At 36.4% G+C, this 16,300-nt stretch overlaps 1 protein-coding gene across 1 annotated transcript; it reads right to left on the reverse strand.

Moving 5' to 3' along the window:
- Positions 1–10,543: 10,543 nt before the first annotated feature.
- LOC112782467 (CBS domain-containing protein CBSX5) lies at positions 10,544–12,892 on the reverse strand. The gene is made up of 2 exons (XM_025824857.2): positions 12,232–12,892; positions 10,544–11,559 (listed from the first exon to the last, which is right to left on the reverse strand). Exons 1-2 carry the CDS (start codon positions 12,606–12,608, stop codon positions 10,734–10,736), a joined length of 1,203 nt encoding a protein of 400 aa, XP_025680642.1. The 5' UTR covers positions 12,609–12,892; the 3' UTR covers positions 10,544–10,733.
- Between the last annotated feature and the right edge of the window lie 3,408 nt (positions 12,893–16,300).

Raw genomic sequence — 16,300 nt, forward strand, 5'->3', positions numbered from 1 at the left:
ATCGGCTGCTGGTCTTTGCTGTTTTCTGTAACAAGGGCAGAACTAATGGTCATCTCGGTGACGGGCAAATATAGGTATAACAGGTCGCCGAGCTTTGGTTTTTGCAAAATAGGTGGTTTGGATAAGAAATGTTTCAAGCTCAAAAATGCTTCTTCACATTTCTCATCCCAGGAAAAGCTCTTCGCACTTTTCTTTAAACATTGGAAAAAGTTGAAAGACTTGAAGGCCAAGCATGGTAAAAATCTTGATAAAGCCACTAATCTGCCTGTTAACCTCTGAACATCCTTTGTTGTCTTTGGGCTGCTCATATCAAGTATTGCTTGGCATTTCTCTGGATTTGCTTCAATTCCCCGACTTGTCAGAATAAATCCGAGGAACTTTCCACCTTTTACCCCGAAGGCACACTTCTCGGGGTTTAATCGCATGTTATACCTTCTGATTTGAGCAAATATTTCTTCAAGGTCTTGAATGTGGGATTGGCCGACCTTTGTCTTGGCGACCATGTCGTCGACATATACCTCGATATTTCTGCCTATTTGTTGCTCAAAAATTATGTTCATCAGTCTTTGGTATGTTGCCCCTGCATTCTTTAAACCGAAAGGCATAACATTATAGCAATAGTTTCCATATTCAGTTATGAAAGCTATTTTTTCTTGGTCTGATGGATGCATAAGGATCTGATTATAACCAGAATATGCATCTATGAAACTTAAAGTATCATAACCACAGGAGTTATCTACTAATGTGTCTATGCAAGGTAAAGGATAAGCATCCTTTGGACATGCTTTATTTAAATCAGTAAAGTCGACGCACATGTGCCATTTACCGTTATTCTTTTTTACCATGACGACATTGGCCAACCACGTGGTGAATCTGATTTCGCGGATGAATTTTGCTTCAAGGAGTTTGTTGACTTCTGTCATGGAGGCTGATCGCTTCTCGGCGCCGAGGTTTCGCTTTTTTTGGGAAATTGGTCGGGCTGCCGGACTAACAGCTAACTTGTGTGTGATTACCGACGGACTGATCCCCGGCATGTCTCCGGAAGTCCATGTGAAAAGGTCGGAGTTCGCGTGCAAGAAATTAGTTATCTGAACTCTGGCCTCGTCGTCCATTGAAGTTCCGATGAATGTGAACTTTGATGGATCGTCGGTTAAGGTGACCTTTTGAAGATCTTCATTAGGCATGGGACGTTCCTGAAAGTCGGCCCTTGGGTCTAATTCCGTCAAGATTGGTTGTTCGGATTGTATTGAGTTAATCCGAGCTTCAGTGTTTCTTCTGATGGGTTTCAAACTTATGTTGTAGCATTGTCGAGCTTCTTGCAAGTCGCCATGTATGGTTTCAACAATGTTATCCTGCACAGGGAACTTGACACAGAAGTGATATGTAGAAACAATAGCAGCAAATCTGTTTAAAAAAGGTCTCCCTAAGATAACATTATAAGGGCTAAAGCAATCTACGACAAGGTACTGTATATCCTGTGTTCTGGATAGTGGCTGTTCGCCTAGTGTAGTCTGCAACCATGCAGACCCCAGGACGGGTACTCGCTCTCTTGAGAATCCGACCAAGTCTCCCGAATATGGCTGCAAAATGTTAGTGCTCAATTTCATTTTTTGAAATGTTGCAAAAAAAAGTACATCAGCACTACTCCCTGGATCAAGCAATGCTTTCCGAACAATAAGGTCCCCCAGTTGGATAGAGATGACCACGGGGTCGTCGCAATTTGTGTGTCTGGAATTAAAGTCGGTGGGGCGAAAGGTCAGCTTTGGAATGTCTGGGATTGGTGTCGAACTATGGTCAGTATCTCCGACCATTAACATGGCTCGGAAAGTTCTTTTCCTGGCTGAGCTGGTACTTCCCCCACCGGCATAGCCTCCTGAAATACAATTAATTACTCCCCGTGGTTGAGTCGGGGCTTTGTCCTTTTCCTTTGATGGTTGACCTGTTGGGGGTTGCTCTGAGTTGGATGCCGTTCTTTTCTGCATATGACCTGTAATGAATTTATCAAGATGGCCTTGTCGTGCCAACCGTTCTAGGAGATCTTTGGCGATTACACACTCATCAGTTGTGTGACCATGCTTCTGATGAAAGGTGCAGTATTTTGATCTGTCGACATTTTTGGGCTCGAGGTAATTTCCTGCCTTGCGGGGAGGTTTAATCAACTTTGAATTCAGTATTTCCTTAATGATATCATCCCTCTTGGTATTAAATTGGGTATATGATTCGTAACGAGGGACCGATTTGAAACTCTTCTTGGAATCCCGAGCTCTTTCGTCGTCTTTAGTGGCCGACTTTTCTGACTTCCGTGCTTGGCGGAGTTCTTCGATGTCTATTTGTCCCTTGGCTTTTTCACGGAACTCAGCTAAAGTTTTCGGCTTAGCCACCGCGATGGTCTCCTGGAATTTTCCTGGACGTAGGCCGCTTTTAATGGCGTGAAGGTGTACTTCGGGATGGAGATCCGGAATACTCATGGCGACCTTAGTGAACCGAGTTATATAATCCTTTAGACTTTCCTGTGGACCCTGCTTGATGGTCGTTAGGTAGTCAGAGTCGTGGAGATATATCGCCGAAGCTGCAAAATGGTCCTCGAACTGTTTGGCTAGTTCCTGAAAACGTGATATAGAATCTGCAGGCAAAGAACAAAACCATTCAAGTGCAGGACCATCTAAAAAAGAAGGAAAACATCGGCATAAAATAGGATCAGAAGCACCGTTAACAATCATGATTGATCGGAATTTTTTAACATGTTGTTTTGGATCTCCCAGGCCGTCGTATGGGGTTAGTGTGGTCGGCAAAGTGAACTGTCTGGGTAGCTGGAAGTTCATTATCTCAGCTGTGAACGGTCCTACAGAGTTGTCGGGGTTTTCTCCCTCATCTTCAGGTTGGGCCTCTTCATTCTGTTGCTCCTCGTCGTTTCTGTGTTGAGGTGTATCAGAGACATGAGTTGGTAGCGATTGCCGTTCATCATTCCCGTGTTGTTCGTGGTTATTGTTATTATGCTCCAGACGAGCATGTTCCAGTTGCGCGATTTGATTTTGCATGCGCTGATTGTCCTCCGCCATCCGTTGGTTTGCTTGTTGAAACTCGGTCACCATCCTCAGGAGCTCGGATGGGGTAGGAGGAGGAGTATCAGCCATAAGGAATTTGGTGCTTATTCCAGATGATATCTCAAATCGGCCCTCCTTCTAGCGCCAAATATTCTGACCTGTTGATACCGAGGTATGGCTCGTTTCTCTACAAAGGTCGGCAAACTTCTTGTGATAGGGACACGAAACACGGCAGATGGAACCGAGGTGGTGGTACTTGCAAAGGACCTCCGACGCTCAAGTCAATAAGAGAATTTTTGTGTATAAGCTTCTTAGAAAAGATAGATTACCTCTTTGGCCTCTGCTCTTCTCCTTATATCTGGTTGGTCGTAGCTGACCGTTTTTATGTAACGTCCGAGTATTAATTCCATGTATCCGACGTTATAAGAAGAACATGAATGCTGATTTAATAGTAATATTCGGTTATAGCTGTAAATGGAACGTTGTCGAGCTATAATTCGTAACCGACTTTTACCTGTTCATATCAGATTAAATGTATAATTCTTTTTTTAAATGTGTAAAATAGACATATTATACAAAAATATATGAAAAAATGTATAATTCTCTTTTTCAACCGATATAAGAGTTCACAAAATCTTATTATACATATATATAGTTTATATTAAAAATAAGATCTCTTAAATTGAAAACAATATTATTAATTCGAGTGTCAATATCCACTATGGTTTCATATATTGTCAATTTAGCTTAGACACCAAAATTATTATCAATTTATTAGCATATACAACTAATGATTTGTAAAGATGACCATTGATTAAAGTGTTATAAACTATAGTTTTACCCTTTTTGACGTGACTTCATTGATATCGTTAGAAGCAAAGATTTGTTTAAACTTTAATTACCTTAAGTTATTGTCCGTGCTAAGTGTCAAATTAAAGGATGATTATTTATTGGGAAGCACTACTGTAAAGATTTATTTTGTACAGATTAAATTTTTGTAGTTAAAAATAACTACACATGTATATTGTGACACTAGTATTATTAAATAATAATTTGTATGACTTAAAATGAATATTTGTATTCTCTGTATGAATTTATATCAGTATACTATAATTGACCTTATTTAATAGGTCAAATAGTACTACAGCTTTTCTTTCATATATTTTTGCTTAATTCTTAAAATCTTCCTCACATTAAAATTTTAAATCAACTAAAAACTACAACACAATAGTATTATTCCTCAAGAATAAGGAAAATAGAAGGGTTATTAAAGGCAAAGCAAAAGGGTTTGGCGTATGGTGGGACTTGGGACTTATTAATCACCGTACAAGGACATGGAATAAAAATATCTTAGGTGGTGGGTTCATATTTGCAAAGATAGATTAGGTCATTGAGAATTAAAAATATGACTTAAAATAAAATAGGTGGTGTCCAACTCATGACTACACCTTTTTAAATGTTAGTAGTTTTTGGTTTTGTACGGTATTGTTCGTCAGATAAGTCAAAGACTAATTCGTTATAAATTAAAATTTTATTTAAGAGTGTGTTATTAACTAATAAATTATTATATACATTTATTTAAATATATTAATAAATAAATTAACTAACTACTAAACCAACCCAACTTTATTTTTTAACGCTAGTAGTTATTACACTGTATGTAATGAAAAATGAACTCCTTTTGGATAAGGCCCTACAGGAGCTGCTTTGTCTTTTTTTCCCTTCTTTCTTTATATTTCATTTTGTCTCGTTCTATTATTATAATTTCATTAATTTGTGTTGTCTTATTTTCGGTGGTGTCCCCTTTATGGTGTGCTATTGTTTCGAAGGAGAGGCAAAGTAGCAAACTTTATCTGGTTCTTTTTATTTTCTTAAGATTTTTAAAATAATATTTACAAGATTTAAAGTGTATATGATTTGTATTTTTAAAATAAAATTTTATTTTTTATTTTCATCCCATATTTTTCTTTATAAAATTTTAAAACTAAGAAATGCTAAAATAAAAATATATAACCTAATCTTATTTTTTTGGTATACATATAACCCTAATCTTAATAGCTTAGAGAATTCAAGAGACAAAAGTAATTGCCACTCTCGCATAGGCCTGACCACTTTTGGCCGATCCTTTTCTTGATGAATAGAATGGGCTTCTTCCTGATAAATGGGCTGGGCTTATTCCTGACCCAGGTTGTCATATTATTGGCATGGCAAAGAGTTTAGAAATAGTGTCAAGGACATGCCCAAAAAGAAAAAATACGAGGGAAAAAAAAAACTAGGAAGTACAACAAAATAGTGAGAGGCACATAAATTGCATGATGTGCAAGGTGCTGGGGTGGCTTATTAGGTAAAATGGAATTAAATTCTAGAGTTTAGATGTTTAATAAAATTTTGCATCATTTCTCGTTACTAAATCAACTATCGATATAAAATACATATTGTAATAAAGAATACATATTAAAAAGAAATTAAATAACATATATATTTATATATAAACACATAATAATTAATTTGATAACTGATTTTTTGTGTATACATAATATTTCAGTCTGAAATTAGACTCCAAAATGTAGTTTGTCCACAATGAGAAGAGCACCAATGACGCCCTCCTCCTTTGTGCTGCACTACGGATTCCTCTTTTGTCCGAGCAATGTGAAGAACCTACAAAAAAAATCGAACGCTCAAGTCAGTTTATTATCTCCAAAATTATCAAACTATAGATGGGAAAGCTTTGTTCAGTAGAGTTTTTGTCATGTGTTTCTTAGATCATCTGCATTAGTATTTATCTCCGAATTTTTTGGTTACGGATCACATAGTATTTTTAATTATCTTATTGTCACTCTCGGTCAATTTCAGTTTAGCCTGCCAACTATCAGAGATCAAATTCATTAATTATAATAATGTCTAGTTTAGTCAGAATATTTATTAGAATAATTTGTAGATCCTGGTCGGCAGAATTGTCCCCTAATTTGTCAATATTTCTTCTCTAGTCCCTAAATCTAAGATCCAAATCTTTGGATTGACTTCCTGATAATTCTAACCATAACCAACTTGTCAACAAGTAGAGCACAAAAGTCGAACAAGTCATTTTCACTAATAAAATGTTATTAGTTAGTACGTATTTTTTATCAAAATTTGAGATAGGCATAATCAACGTGAAAGGCATTTCCCAAAAGGGTCATATCAAATTTGATAATCCCAGCTACCGTGAACCTTCTTCATTCAGGTAATACCGCGTAGTTAAATTGAATCTGACATTTCAAGAGTAGAATTTAATTTTGATTAACCGTGTAAAATATTTTATTTTATTGTGTAATTATATTTATTTTTTTAAGTCATCATTCATATAATTGTATAATTATATTTATTTTTTAAATAATTATTTATATAATTAATATAAAATATAATTATTTTTACTAATATAATATTATATAATTATATATGCGTACGTATAAAACTACGGATAGCACGTCAAAATCAAAATTAAATTCGTAGAAAGTATAAGCTAATAAGTAATAATCGAATTTGCAAGCAGTTTGCCAAAGCCCTGATTATCACTTGGCCTGGTCACACACTTTTTTTGGAAATTGGAATTCAAAGACGTTGGGAGTATATTTAAATAGTAAATGGTTTGCCGTTCAAGATGGAAAGGGTCTGCGACAAAGTGATATTTTGTCTCTATTTTTGTTTGTACTTATTATTCATGTCGTACATAGGATAATTGGAGAGACTGTGAGAAACAGTACCGCTGTTGTTGGTTGGAAAATATCGTATTAAGTTATCGCATTTTCAGTTTGTAAATGATACTATTTTATTCTGTCCTCCTGAGGAAGAGACGATCAAGAATTATAGGAGGTTGCTTCGTTGATTTGAGTTAATGTCAGGTTTAAGTATTAACTTAGATAAATCAAGCTTGATTCCTATTAACTGTGATGAGCAATTGGTACAACGTATGTGCAGTGTGTTGGGCGGTAAGCAAGCCACTCTTCCGGTTAAATATTTGGGCATCTTGTTAGGAGCAAACCCAAGGTTAGTTAAGACGTGGAAGCTAGTAATAGACAAAGTGGAGGAGAAACTTAGCCTCTGGAAGGCCAAGGTACTCAATAAAGCCGGTAAATTGGTGCTTATCAAATCGGTGTCGAATAGCCTTCCGGTTTATTATCTGAACTTGTATAAGATGTCAAAGGCTATTGCAGAGAAACTAATTACCTTGCAGAGGAGATTTTTATGGAGTGAAGGGGATGGAAGGAATGGTATGACTTTGGTTAAGTGGGAAGTGGTACATGCTTCTAAAAAGTTAGGCGGATTGGGAGTTGGGGATGCTATGATACGAAACACAGCTCTTCTATTTAAGTGGTGGTAGCGATTCTCTAAAGAAGAGTGTCCGTTATGGAAGAAGGTGGTCTGCTCCTGTAACAACCTGAATCCAAATGAGCTTCTATCCTCACAAAAATTACCTGTCAATTACAGTTCAAGAATCAAGAAATAACGCAGAATATGATTCCTGGGTTGTCCATGGAGGTGGGGGACGGGAGACAAACTCGGTTTTGGGAGAATGTCTGGATTCATGGAGGTTATTTGAAAGATCGCTTTCCAAGACTCTTCTCAATTTCGAACCAAACAGGATCAGTGATAGGGGATTGTGGGTTTTGGGATGTGTTAGCTTGGATATGAAACTTCCAGTAGAGGAAAGACCTATTCCAATAGGAGTTGGATCTAGTAAACGAGCTTCACCAAACTTTCAGGCTAGTCAAACTTGCATATGGAAGAGAGGATAGAGTTGTTTGAAAATATAATAAATAAGAAATTTTTTCTACTAACTCATTTGTGCAAATGTTGCAGGTGGAAATAGTCCCGGAGGATATATCAAACTACAACTTTACTAGAACAATTTGAAAAGGTCTTGTTCCACCTAGAGTGGAATTGTTTGCCTGGTTTATCCTGACTGACAGGGTCAATACGAAAGAGAGATTGAGTCGGTTTGGAGTCATTCACCAAGAAGATGTTTTATGTGTTTTATGTAACAATGGCGTTGAATATGGCCACCACTTGTTTTTTGGCTATAGTTTTTCTTGGCAGGTATAGTGTGCTTGGTTGTCATATGTTTATTTGCAATGGACTTGTCCGGATACGATAAAGGAGCACTTCCAAAGTTGGACTGAGATCTTAAATAGAAAAGAGGAGTGCAAGAGATGGATTATGAGTTTTTGTGCGATCATTTGAAATATATGATTGGAACAAAACCGTAGAATTTTCCAGAACAAAAAAAAAAAGAGTTGAGAAGATAATCAACATGTCCTTTCTGAACTATAAAGAGTGGTTAGATACAAACCCCTTTTGTTATTAATGGCAATGCCAAAGATGACAAAGTAATATCTATGTCTGCTTTTATTTGCTTTGCTTAATTTTCATAATTTATTAGTTTTTTTTTTTGTATTGTTATCTTTTATGCTCTACTTATTATTTGCTTTGCTTAATTTTTATTAATTTGTTAGTTTTTTTTGTATTGTTATCTTTTATGCTCCACTTGTTTTTTTTTTTACTGAAGATATAGAGACTCGAACCCGTAACCTCTTAATTAAATATGGGAAGACTATGCCATTTGAGCTATTGCTTCTTGGCTTTATGCTCTATTTGTTGTGTTGATTTTCTTTCAAAAAAAATAGTATTCATTTCTTTTGATTTTTTCTTTTGCAATAGTCTTAAAGAATATGAACAAAAAGCGACGAAGATTTATATAGATTGATAACACGTTTAAACTTATTTTTTATTAGCCAATCAATACTGAGTTTGAATATTTTTTAAGAAAAAATATTAGATAATCAATATTTTTCTTGTGTTTATACTTTATAGTGCAGTTGAATCAACCATATACTAAGAAACCAATATTTTTGGTCAACTAACATTTTCCGTTAGCCAAAAAATCAGCAAAGTCACTTTCCCGCTTTTGTGGGACAGCTTTTTTATCAGAGTTGGTGTGGAGAAATCGGACCCTCTAAGTTCTTTGTTTCCAAAAATTTATATACAAATCGAATGGTCCGTTTTGTTTGGAGGAGATGAAACTCACATAATCGAAATCGGACCCTGCGAATTCTCATGGAACAAATCGGATGGTCCATTTTGTTCGTTAGAGAAATAGGTTCTAGTAGTCGCATGGTCCGAGTTGTGTGTATATATATATAGTAGTGAAGTTCCCGAACCGTAGATAGTCGACCAGATCCAAATTTGTTCATCTTTTTCGACTTCTCTTCTTCATTTTCCGCTTTTGATTTTTTATATGGAGAAGAGAATGTAGCAATACAACAATGTGGAGAAGAGAGATGTTTTATATATATATGGTATTAGCAGAAATCGGACCCTCCGTTTTGAGTTTGAAAAAAAAAAGTTAAAAATTCTAATCGGATGATCCGTTTTGATTTAAAAAAGAAAAAAAAAGAAAACAAAACTAATCGGACGGTCCGATTTGTAATTTCGAAAATAAAAAAATTTTAATGTTGAAATCGAACCGTCCGACTTTCATTTTAACAAATTAAAAAAAATAAAAAATACATATCGGACCCTCCGATTTGGTGTTTATTTTCTTCTTCAAGCAAATCGGACCCTCCGATTTGTAGTTTATTTTTTTTATCGAACAAATCGGACCGTCCGATTTGAATAAAACACCATATAAAAAAAACACCTAATTTTCCAATAACAATGTATTACACATATATTTAACCAATATACAAAAATTAGCCCTTCTTTTTCAGTGTGTGGGATCTGTATTTTTGGGTTGGAAAAAAATAATTGCTGGTAAAGTTTTTATTTTTGTTTTAGTGAGTGATAGAAATGGATGATAGAGTTCTTTTGAAAGTGTATTATTCTTTAATGTACTCTATCTTTGTTTTATATTAATTTATTTTTACTTTGTAAAATTTTTGTAATTGTAATTATTATATACTACGTTTATTATCAAAATTTTATATAATATAAACTATGATCCTGCAAAAAAGGACAAAATAAATAAAAAATTAATTATAAATAATAATAGAGCCATAAATAATGAAAATTTATAAGCCAAAATAATACTAAATTAAAGAGTACGGGTAATATTAGAAAAATTATAGAATATTTTTTTTGTTTAACATTATAAAATTTATAGTACTCTCTTTTATAGAGGGGATTGATTGTGTTAAATGGACACCGTCTTTAGAGAGCACCTAGCCAACGACACATGGGTGAAGGTAGTTGCGTCTTCCCAGTCGCACGGTCCGAGTTATATTTTCCCTGACACCACCCCAATGTCAAGCACCTCTCCTCCCCATATCAGCGTCTAGCACCAGTATGCCTCCATATTAAAATTCAAAAGCAACATATATCATATATATCCCTTAAAAAAATAATAAATTAAGAGAATTAAAATATCAAACTTATAGTGAACCCAAATTCAATCCCTCCAAAAATATTCCCAGAAGAATAAAAAGAAAGACGTAGTCCCAACTCCCAAGCACATGCAAGTAATAGAATACGAAAAAGAGCCGTTTTGTTTTCTATTCACGAACCAAAAACGACTGTGATTACACAGCTACAAACCGAGTTATCTTGCTTTTTTTTTTTAACAAAACACAAAGCATGGGCTGGTCTATACAAAATTACAAATGATTTTAAAGTGTTTTTTATTTTATTTTATTTGTTTCCCATCATCTTGGTGTGTTAGCACATAGACTTGAGGTGTTCTCTGAAAACTTTCAACATGCCCTCAAAGGTAACAATCCCAGTCAAGGTTCCATCATCTTCCACAACCCACACATAGCTGACCCTATGTGAAAGTGCCTGAATCATCACAGCCACCAGAGAGCTCCACGGGTAGCAAACAATGGCCTCTGACCTCCTCACTACCCTCGCCGAGTACCCTCCAAGCTTCCAATTCTTCCCGGAAGATGCATCATCCTCTGATGAACTTGAACAAAACGATGACCAAGATGAAAGCCCCCCTTCATCTCCAAGCAGCTCCAAAGCCGCACCAAGATTCTGCTCTTCCAGCCTCTCCTTCACAATCTGCACAAGGTCTTCCGGAGGTCCACCACAATCAATATAGGCCATCAAGTCCCCAGCTGAGAGCGTGGCCAGCGCCAGCGCAACAGCTTCGTCGCAAGAATTGAGCATGAACGGTGAGATTTCCCCGACGAATTTGCCTTCCGGATCAACGATCGCAACAGAGCTTTGGTGGATTAGGGACAACGATAGGAGGTTTAAAGCAGACGATGCAGGGTCATCATAGTTGACGGCAAAGAGGTTTTGATCGTCAATAACGTTTAGAGTGTTGATTGGGCTAGCCGGCGTAGGCGAAAACGCTGCAATTGCATTGAGGAGGTAGCGGATCACATCCTCTTGGGTGACCCAGCAGTAGGAGCGGTTGTTATTATGGAAAATGGAGTCCAAAGATTCAACGGACTTTCTCCTTGAGCTGATACTGCTTTTAATTGGTATCACCAGGTTCTGTGCTCCCTCATGCATAGCATCTATAGCATCCAATAAGCTGCATAACAACAATTAAATCACATTTAGTCAATGCACAAAAACTTAAATCAATTCTTCATATTTTATAAAATATAATTTTGACCAATCTATCTTAGATCTGCTGAAAGTGGATTTAGCTACTAATTTTTTAATACTACTACTACTACTACTATGTTCTCGGCAAGTAGTATATAATAATAAAGAAATCAATTATTGTTTAATCAATTGATTGAGACGCCAACTAACAACGTTTTTTTCATGTCTCTAAGCAGGGCAATAAGGATCCGCTAATTTTTCATATTTTATAAAATATAATTTTGACCAATCTATCTTAGATCTGCTTCTTCTTCTATTTTTTTTTCTTTGGGTTTTTTCTTTCTGCTTTTTGTAAAGCAGATTCGTACATGATAGCAAAAAGCCAAAGGTCCAAAAAAGCAGAGTTACTTTCACATCGCAGAAGAATATGCAGCCATAGATTTTTTCGGACCAAGTCAAACCAAAACCCAAAATAATAATAATAATAATAATAATAATAATAATAATAATAATAATAATAATAATTGACAGTTCCACAGAGCCACATATGCGCCGCGGTGCCTGCTCAAAACAACCAACGAATTCCCAAATTTGACCTAACAGAAAAGAACGTAACAGAAATCGAAATGGAAATGAGAGAAATTCGGAAGATTACCTAGCATTGGGCTCGAGATGGCTGACGAGAGCGGAATGGTCGGTGATAAGAAGGGAAATTGGGGAACGAAGCGCGGCGGCGGGAGCCGAGAGGTTTTCCGGCTTGCAAAGGTAACAGATGATGTCGAGCATGCAAAGCCTACCAACACACCTGCAATCGTCCTCCTTGGCTTTACATCCTTCTTGAGTTGGAGGAGAAGGGAAGTGCGACCTGACGAGGGAGTGGTTGCAGTTCCAGACGGAGACGAAGGTGTCGTCGATCCTCTTTAGGGCGGAGAGTGCGTCAGCTAAGGTGTCGGTGATAGAAAGGGACCTGAGTGCTGGCTTCCCAAGACACAGATCTGATACCTCATGCCCTGACAATAATCTAACTGCCATACACAGCACGAATCACAAGAAGGTTCTAGACGCAGATTGATTTTCAGAATTTCAGCTTCCAGCTTCAGCGGGTTAATTAGTTGATACAAAAGTGGGAATTGGGAAATGGGGATATTTATAGCATAATAGGGGGGTTGGTGACCTGGTGAGCCGGTAAAACGTACACGTTACGTGTTACGGAGGGAAGAGTCAAGAGTCAGAGATTGTGTTTCGGTACACCAGGGTTGAGCGAACACCGTAGTTGCTCTGCGCGTAAATCATGTCTCAGTCTTACAGCTCAGCTCGCTTCGGCTGTTTCTCTTGGGTATTTTTGTAAGAATATTTTTATATAATTAGAAAGATGCTTAGAATATTTATATTTATTGTTATGTTAATTAATTTAGTTAAATTATAACACATTTTTTTAATAAGATTTTATTTTGTCTTTAAATAAAAACATTTATATAAATATAGTATTTTAATTTAGAGTAAAGTACCATTTTTACACATGGGAGTTGAAAACAAGGTTCTGAAAATCGAATTGGTCATCGAACCGCTTTAACTATTGGTTTACTAGTTTATAGGTTCAATTGGTTCGACCGTAATTGAACCGAAAAATCGTTTTATAATAAAATAAAAAAATATAAATACATTATGCAGAAAAATACCATCCAAGGTTCCTCCTGTTCATGCATCTAAAACGGAGCCATATAAATCAATGGCACCAGACATCCAAAAAAGTTGTCTCTTGCCAAAATTTCATTTCATATTACAACATATGCAAACAACAAATACGTAGGTGATATGAAAACTCTATAATGGTTATTGAACATGCATGCTCTCATGAACACTAATCAACTAATCAACTAATCAATGCCATCAATGCCGCAGGTGCTACTCCACACTGCACCATGGCTCCGATCTAGCAACTTGTACTCAAAATTCTCAGTCTGCATAATAGTTATATGTATGATCAATAATACTAGCTGCTAGTACCATCCACAATGAAAGAAGTCTAGGAGTCAACAATTTTAATTCATATTAGCTAACACTTTTAGTCAACAGTTTAATGCCTTTAGTTTAATAGTCTAATACAATATTTTTAACCAATATTTTTAAATATTACTGACTAATTGTTCAATAATGTTTTATACATATTAGTTATATACTAGGAACTTAATTCTTACATACATATATATAACACAATAAAGAGTTTTCAGTAATGGTTTTTGTGAGGGTGTCTATTTAGTGATTCCAATGCAATATATATGATGGAAAATAATTTTTTGAGTCACAACAATAACCACTATTTCATTACCTAGGATAGTAGCATTAGTGTAAGATGTTGAAGACTCAAATTTCAACTACTCTTGACAATAATTGCTTGATTCAGCAGAATAATTTAAAAGTAGGAGAATGTGTATATATATAGTATACCTCACAAAGCTGGACAGCAGTTATGTCTCTAATTCCCTGTTGATACCAAATCACAAATTCCAAGTAATTAGGGTTGCTACTACTCTCATCTATCTTGAATGTTATGTTCTCGTGTGGATAATTGCAAGCAACCCTGCACACACAGATACAGAAAACTATAAATACTTCAATCTTAGCTTGCGTGTGTGCATATATAAGGATCTAATTAAGAAAAAATGTTAATTATTAAGGTTTAGCACCCAACAACTAATCAATTATCAATGCTTCAATAATTAATCATGCTTCAAGCAATTAACAACAAGGTTTAGACTTTAGAACCAAAAATTAATCAATGCTTCAACAATTAATCATGCTTCAAGCAATCAGCTTCAACAATTAATCATTTAATCATGCTTCAAGCAATCAGCTTCAACAATTAATCATGCTTCAAGCAATCAACAGCTAGATTTAGACTTTAGAACCAACAATTAATCAATGCTTCAATAATTAATCATACTTCAAGCAATCAACAGCAAGGTTTAGAACCAACAATAAATCAATGTTTCAACAATTATTATTACAAAAAACAAAATTTATACCTAGGGTTAGTGGAAGACAGGGAAGAGTGCAGAGCTGGCGGCGACAGGGACAATGGCTCGGGTGGAAGGGTCGAACAGAGCTGGCGCCAGTGAGAAGACTGCGCGACGGCAACTGGCGCTGGCGGTAGCTGCGATTTCGACGGCTGAAAGGAAAGCTGGCTGCGCGAACGGAAAGCTGGCTGAAAGGAACTTGCGACGGTGAGTGACTTCTAAGGACCTTGCGACGAAGGCGGTGGCTGGACGGAGGTTGCGTTGGAAGCTCGCGGTGGAGACTGGACGTGGTGAAAGCGAGAGGTGAGAGTGGAGGGCTGGAGGGGAGGCTCGAGAGTGGCTCTTTGCAATGTGGGTGTGTGCGTGAAAGAGTGCTAGGGTTCACCTTTTGGCAAAATCAAAACGCGTGCGTTTTTTGGCAAAATTAAAAAACGTTCGGGTCACAGCTCGATTCGACTAACCGGTTCCCGGCCGGTTTGATGGTCCAACTACGGTTTTTGCATTTGACGGTTTTGTCTTCTGTCCGAACCGTGTTTGCTAATGGTTCCCGATTCGACTGGTTCGATCGGTCGGTTCGAACCGATTTTCAAAACATTGGTTGAAAACGCTGACGAATCTACCCATAAAAGAAAGAAATTATCAAATTTATTCATCAATAATGACATCCGTGTGATAAAACTAACCAATCATTAGCTGGCGTTGACTACGTTAGTGACCCTCCCTACGTGGCACATTACGGCGTTACGTGACTTAGGAGTCTTCATACGTGAAAATTGTAATTTATTTTGTATTAAAATATAAATGATAATTAGAAATTTATTTTAAAAAATGGAAATTAAAAATCATGAGTTAGCAAGACTATTCATATTCGCGCGTTTTACAAAATACAGGTAAGAGCTTTAGGAGAGACAAAATATTCTTCTTCTTCACTCAAACATTACATCCCATCCCATTTCTGTGTGGGTTAGCTGCAGACAATAATCATCGTATTGAAGAGAGAGTGCTTGTTAGTGTGGAACGTCTTACCTCTTGAAAGTGCGTGGTGTCATTCATAGCTAAGTAGTAATATGTCATCCATCTGATGTCAATTTCTCGATTTTGGATGTATGGTTGTCGATTTGGAGTTTTTATTAAAGTTTGTTTGTACTAGTTTTGATATGTTTTTGATATTCTACTTTGTTGTCTGTGTTTGTCTTTGTACAAATGGTTACCATCCACATTACATTGGTTATTAGTCACAGAGAAAAGTTTGAAAAGGATGGTGATAGAAAGTTAGCATATATTGGCGGTGAGATAACGGAGATTGAAAGAGTGAATGTGGATACTTTAAATAAGTTCTTCATAGCTGACTTAGTAAAGGATATAGGGGTACATTGATGTGGGCGAGTTTTACTGGCTATAATTTGGAAAAGAGTTGGATGGTGGGTTTAAGTTGCTAGGATTTGACATGGATATTGTGACCATGTACGAAACAACTATTGCTAATGGGAGGAGAGTTGAACTATTCACTAAGCATCCAGTTAACTTTTTCTGAGTTCGTAGAAGAAAACAAAGCTCCTAAACTAGAAGTTAAGATTTTAAATATTAGTAGGACTCCAATTAAGCATAGACCAAAATTCTGTGTCAAGAGCAAAGAGACTGTTGAAACTGAGTGAGACAGAACCAGGTAATACTCACGACGAGGATGCTGACATATTTGGACTGGAG

The sequence above is a fragment of the Arachis hypogaea genome, chromosome 20 (assembly GCF_003086295.3).
Source record: "Arachis hypogaea cultivar Tifrunner chromosome 20, arahy.Tifrunner.gnm2.J5K5, whole genome shotgun sequence".
Classification (NCBI taxonomy): Eukaryota; Viridiplantae; Streptophyta; class Magnoliopsida; order Fabales; family Fabaceae; genus Arachis; species Arachis hypogaea.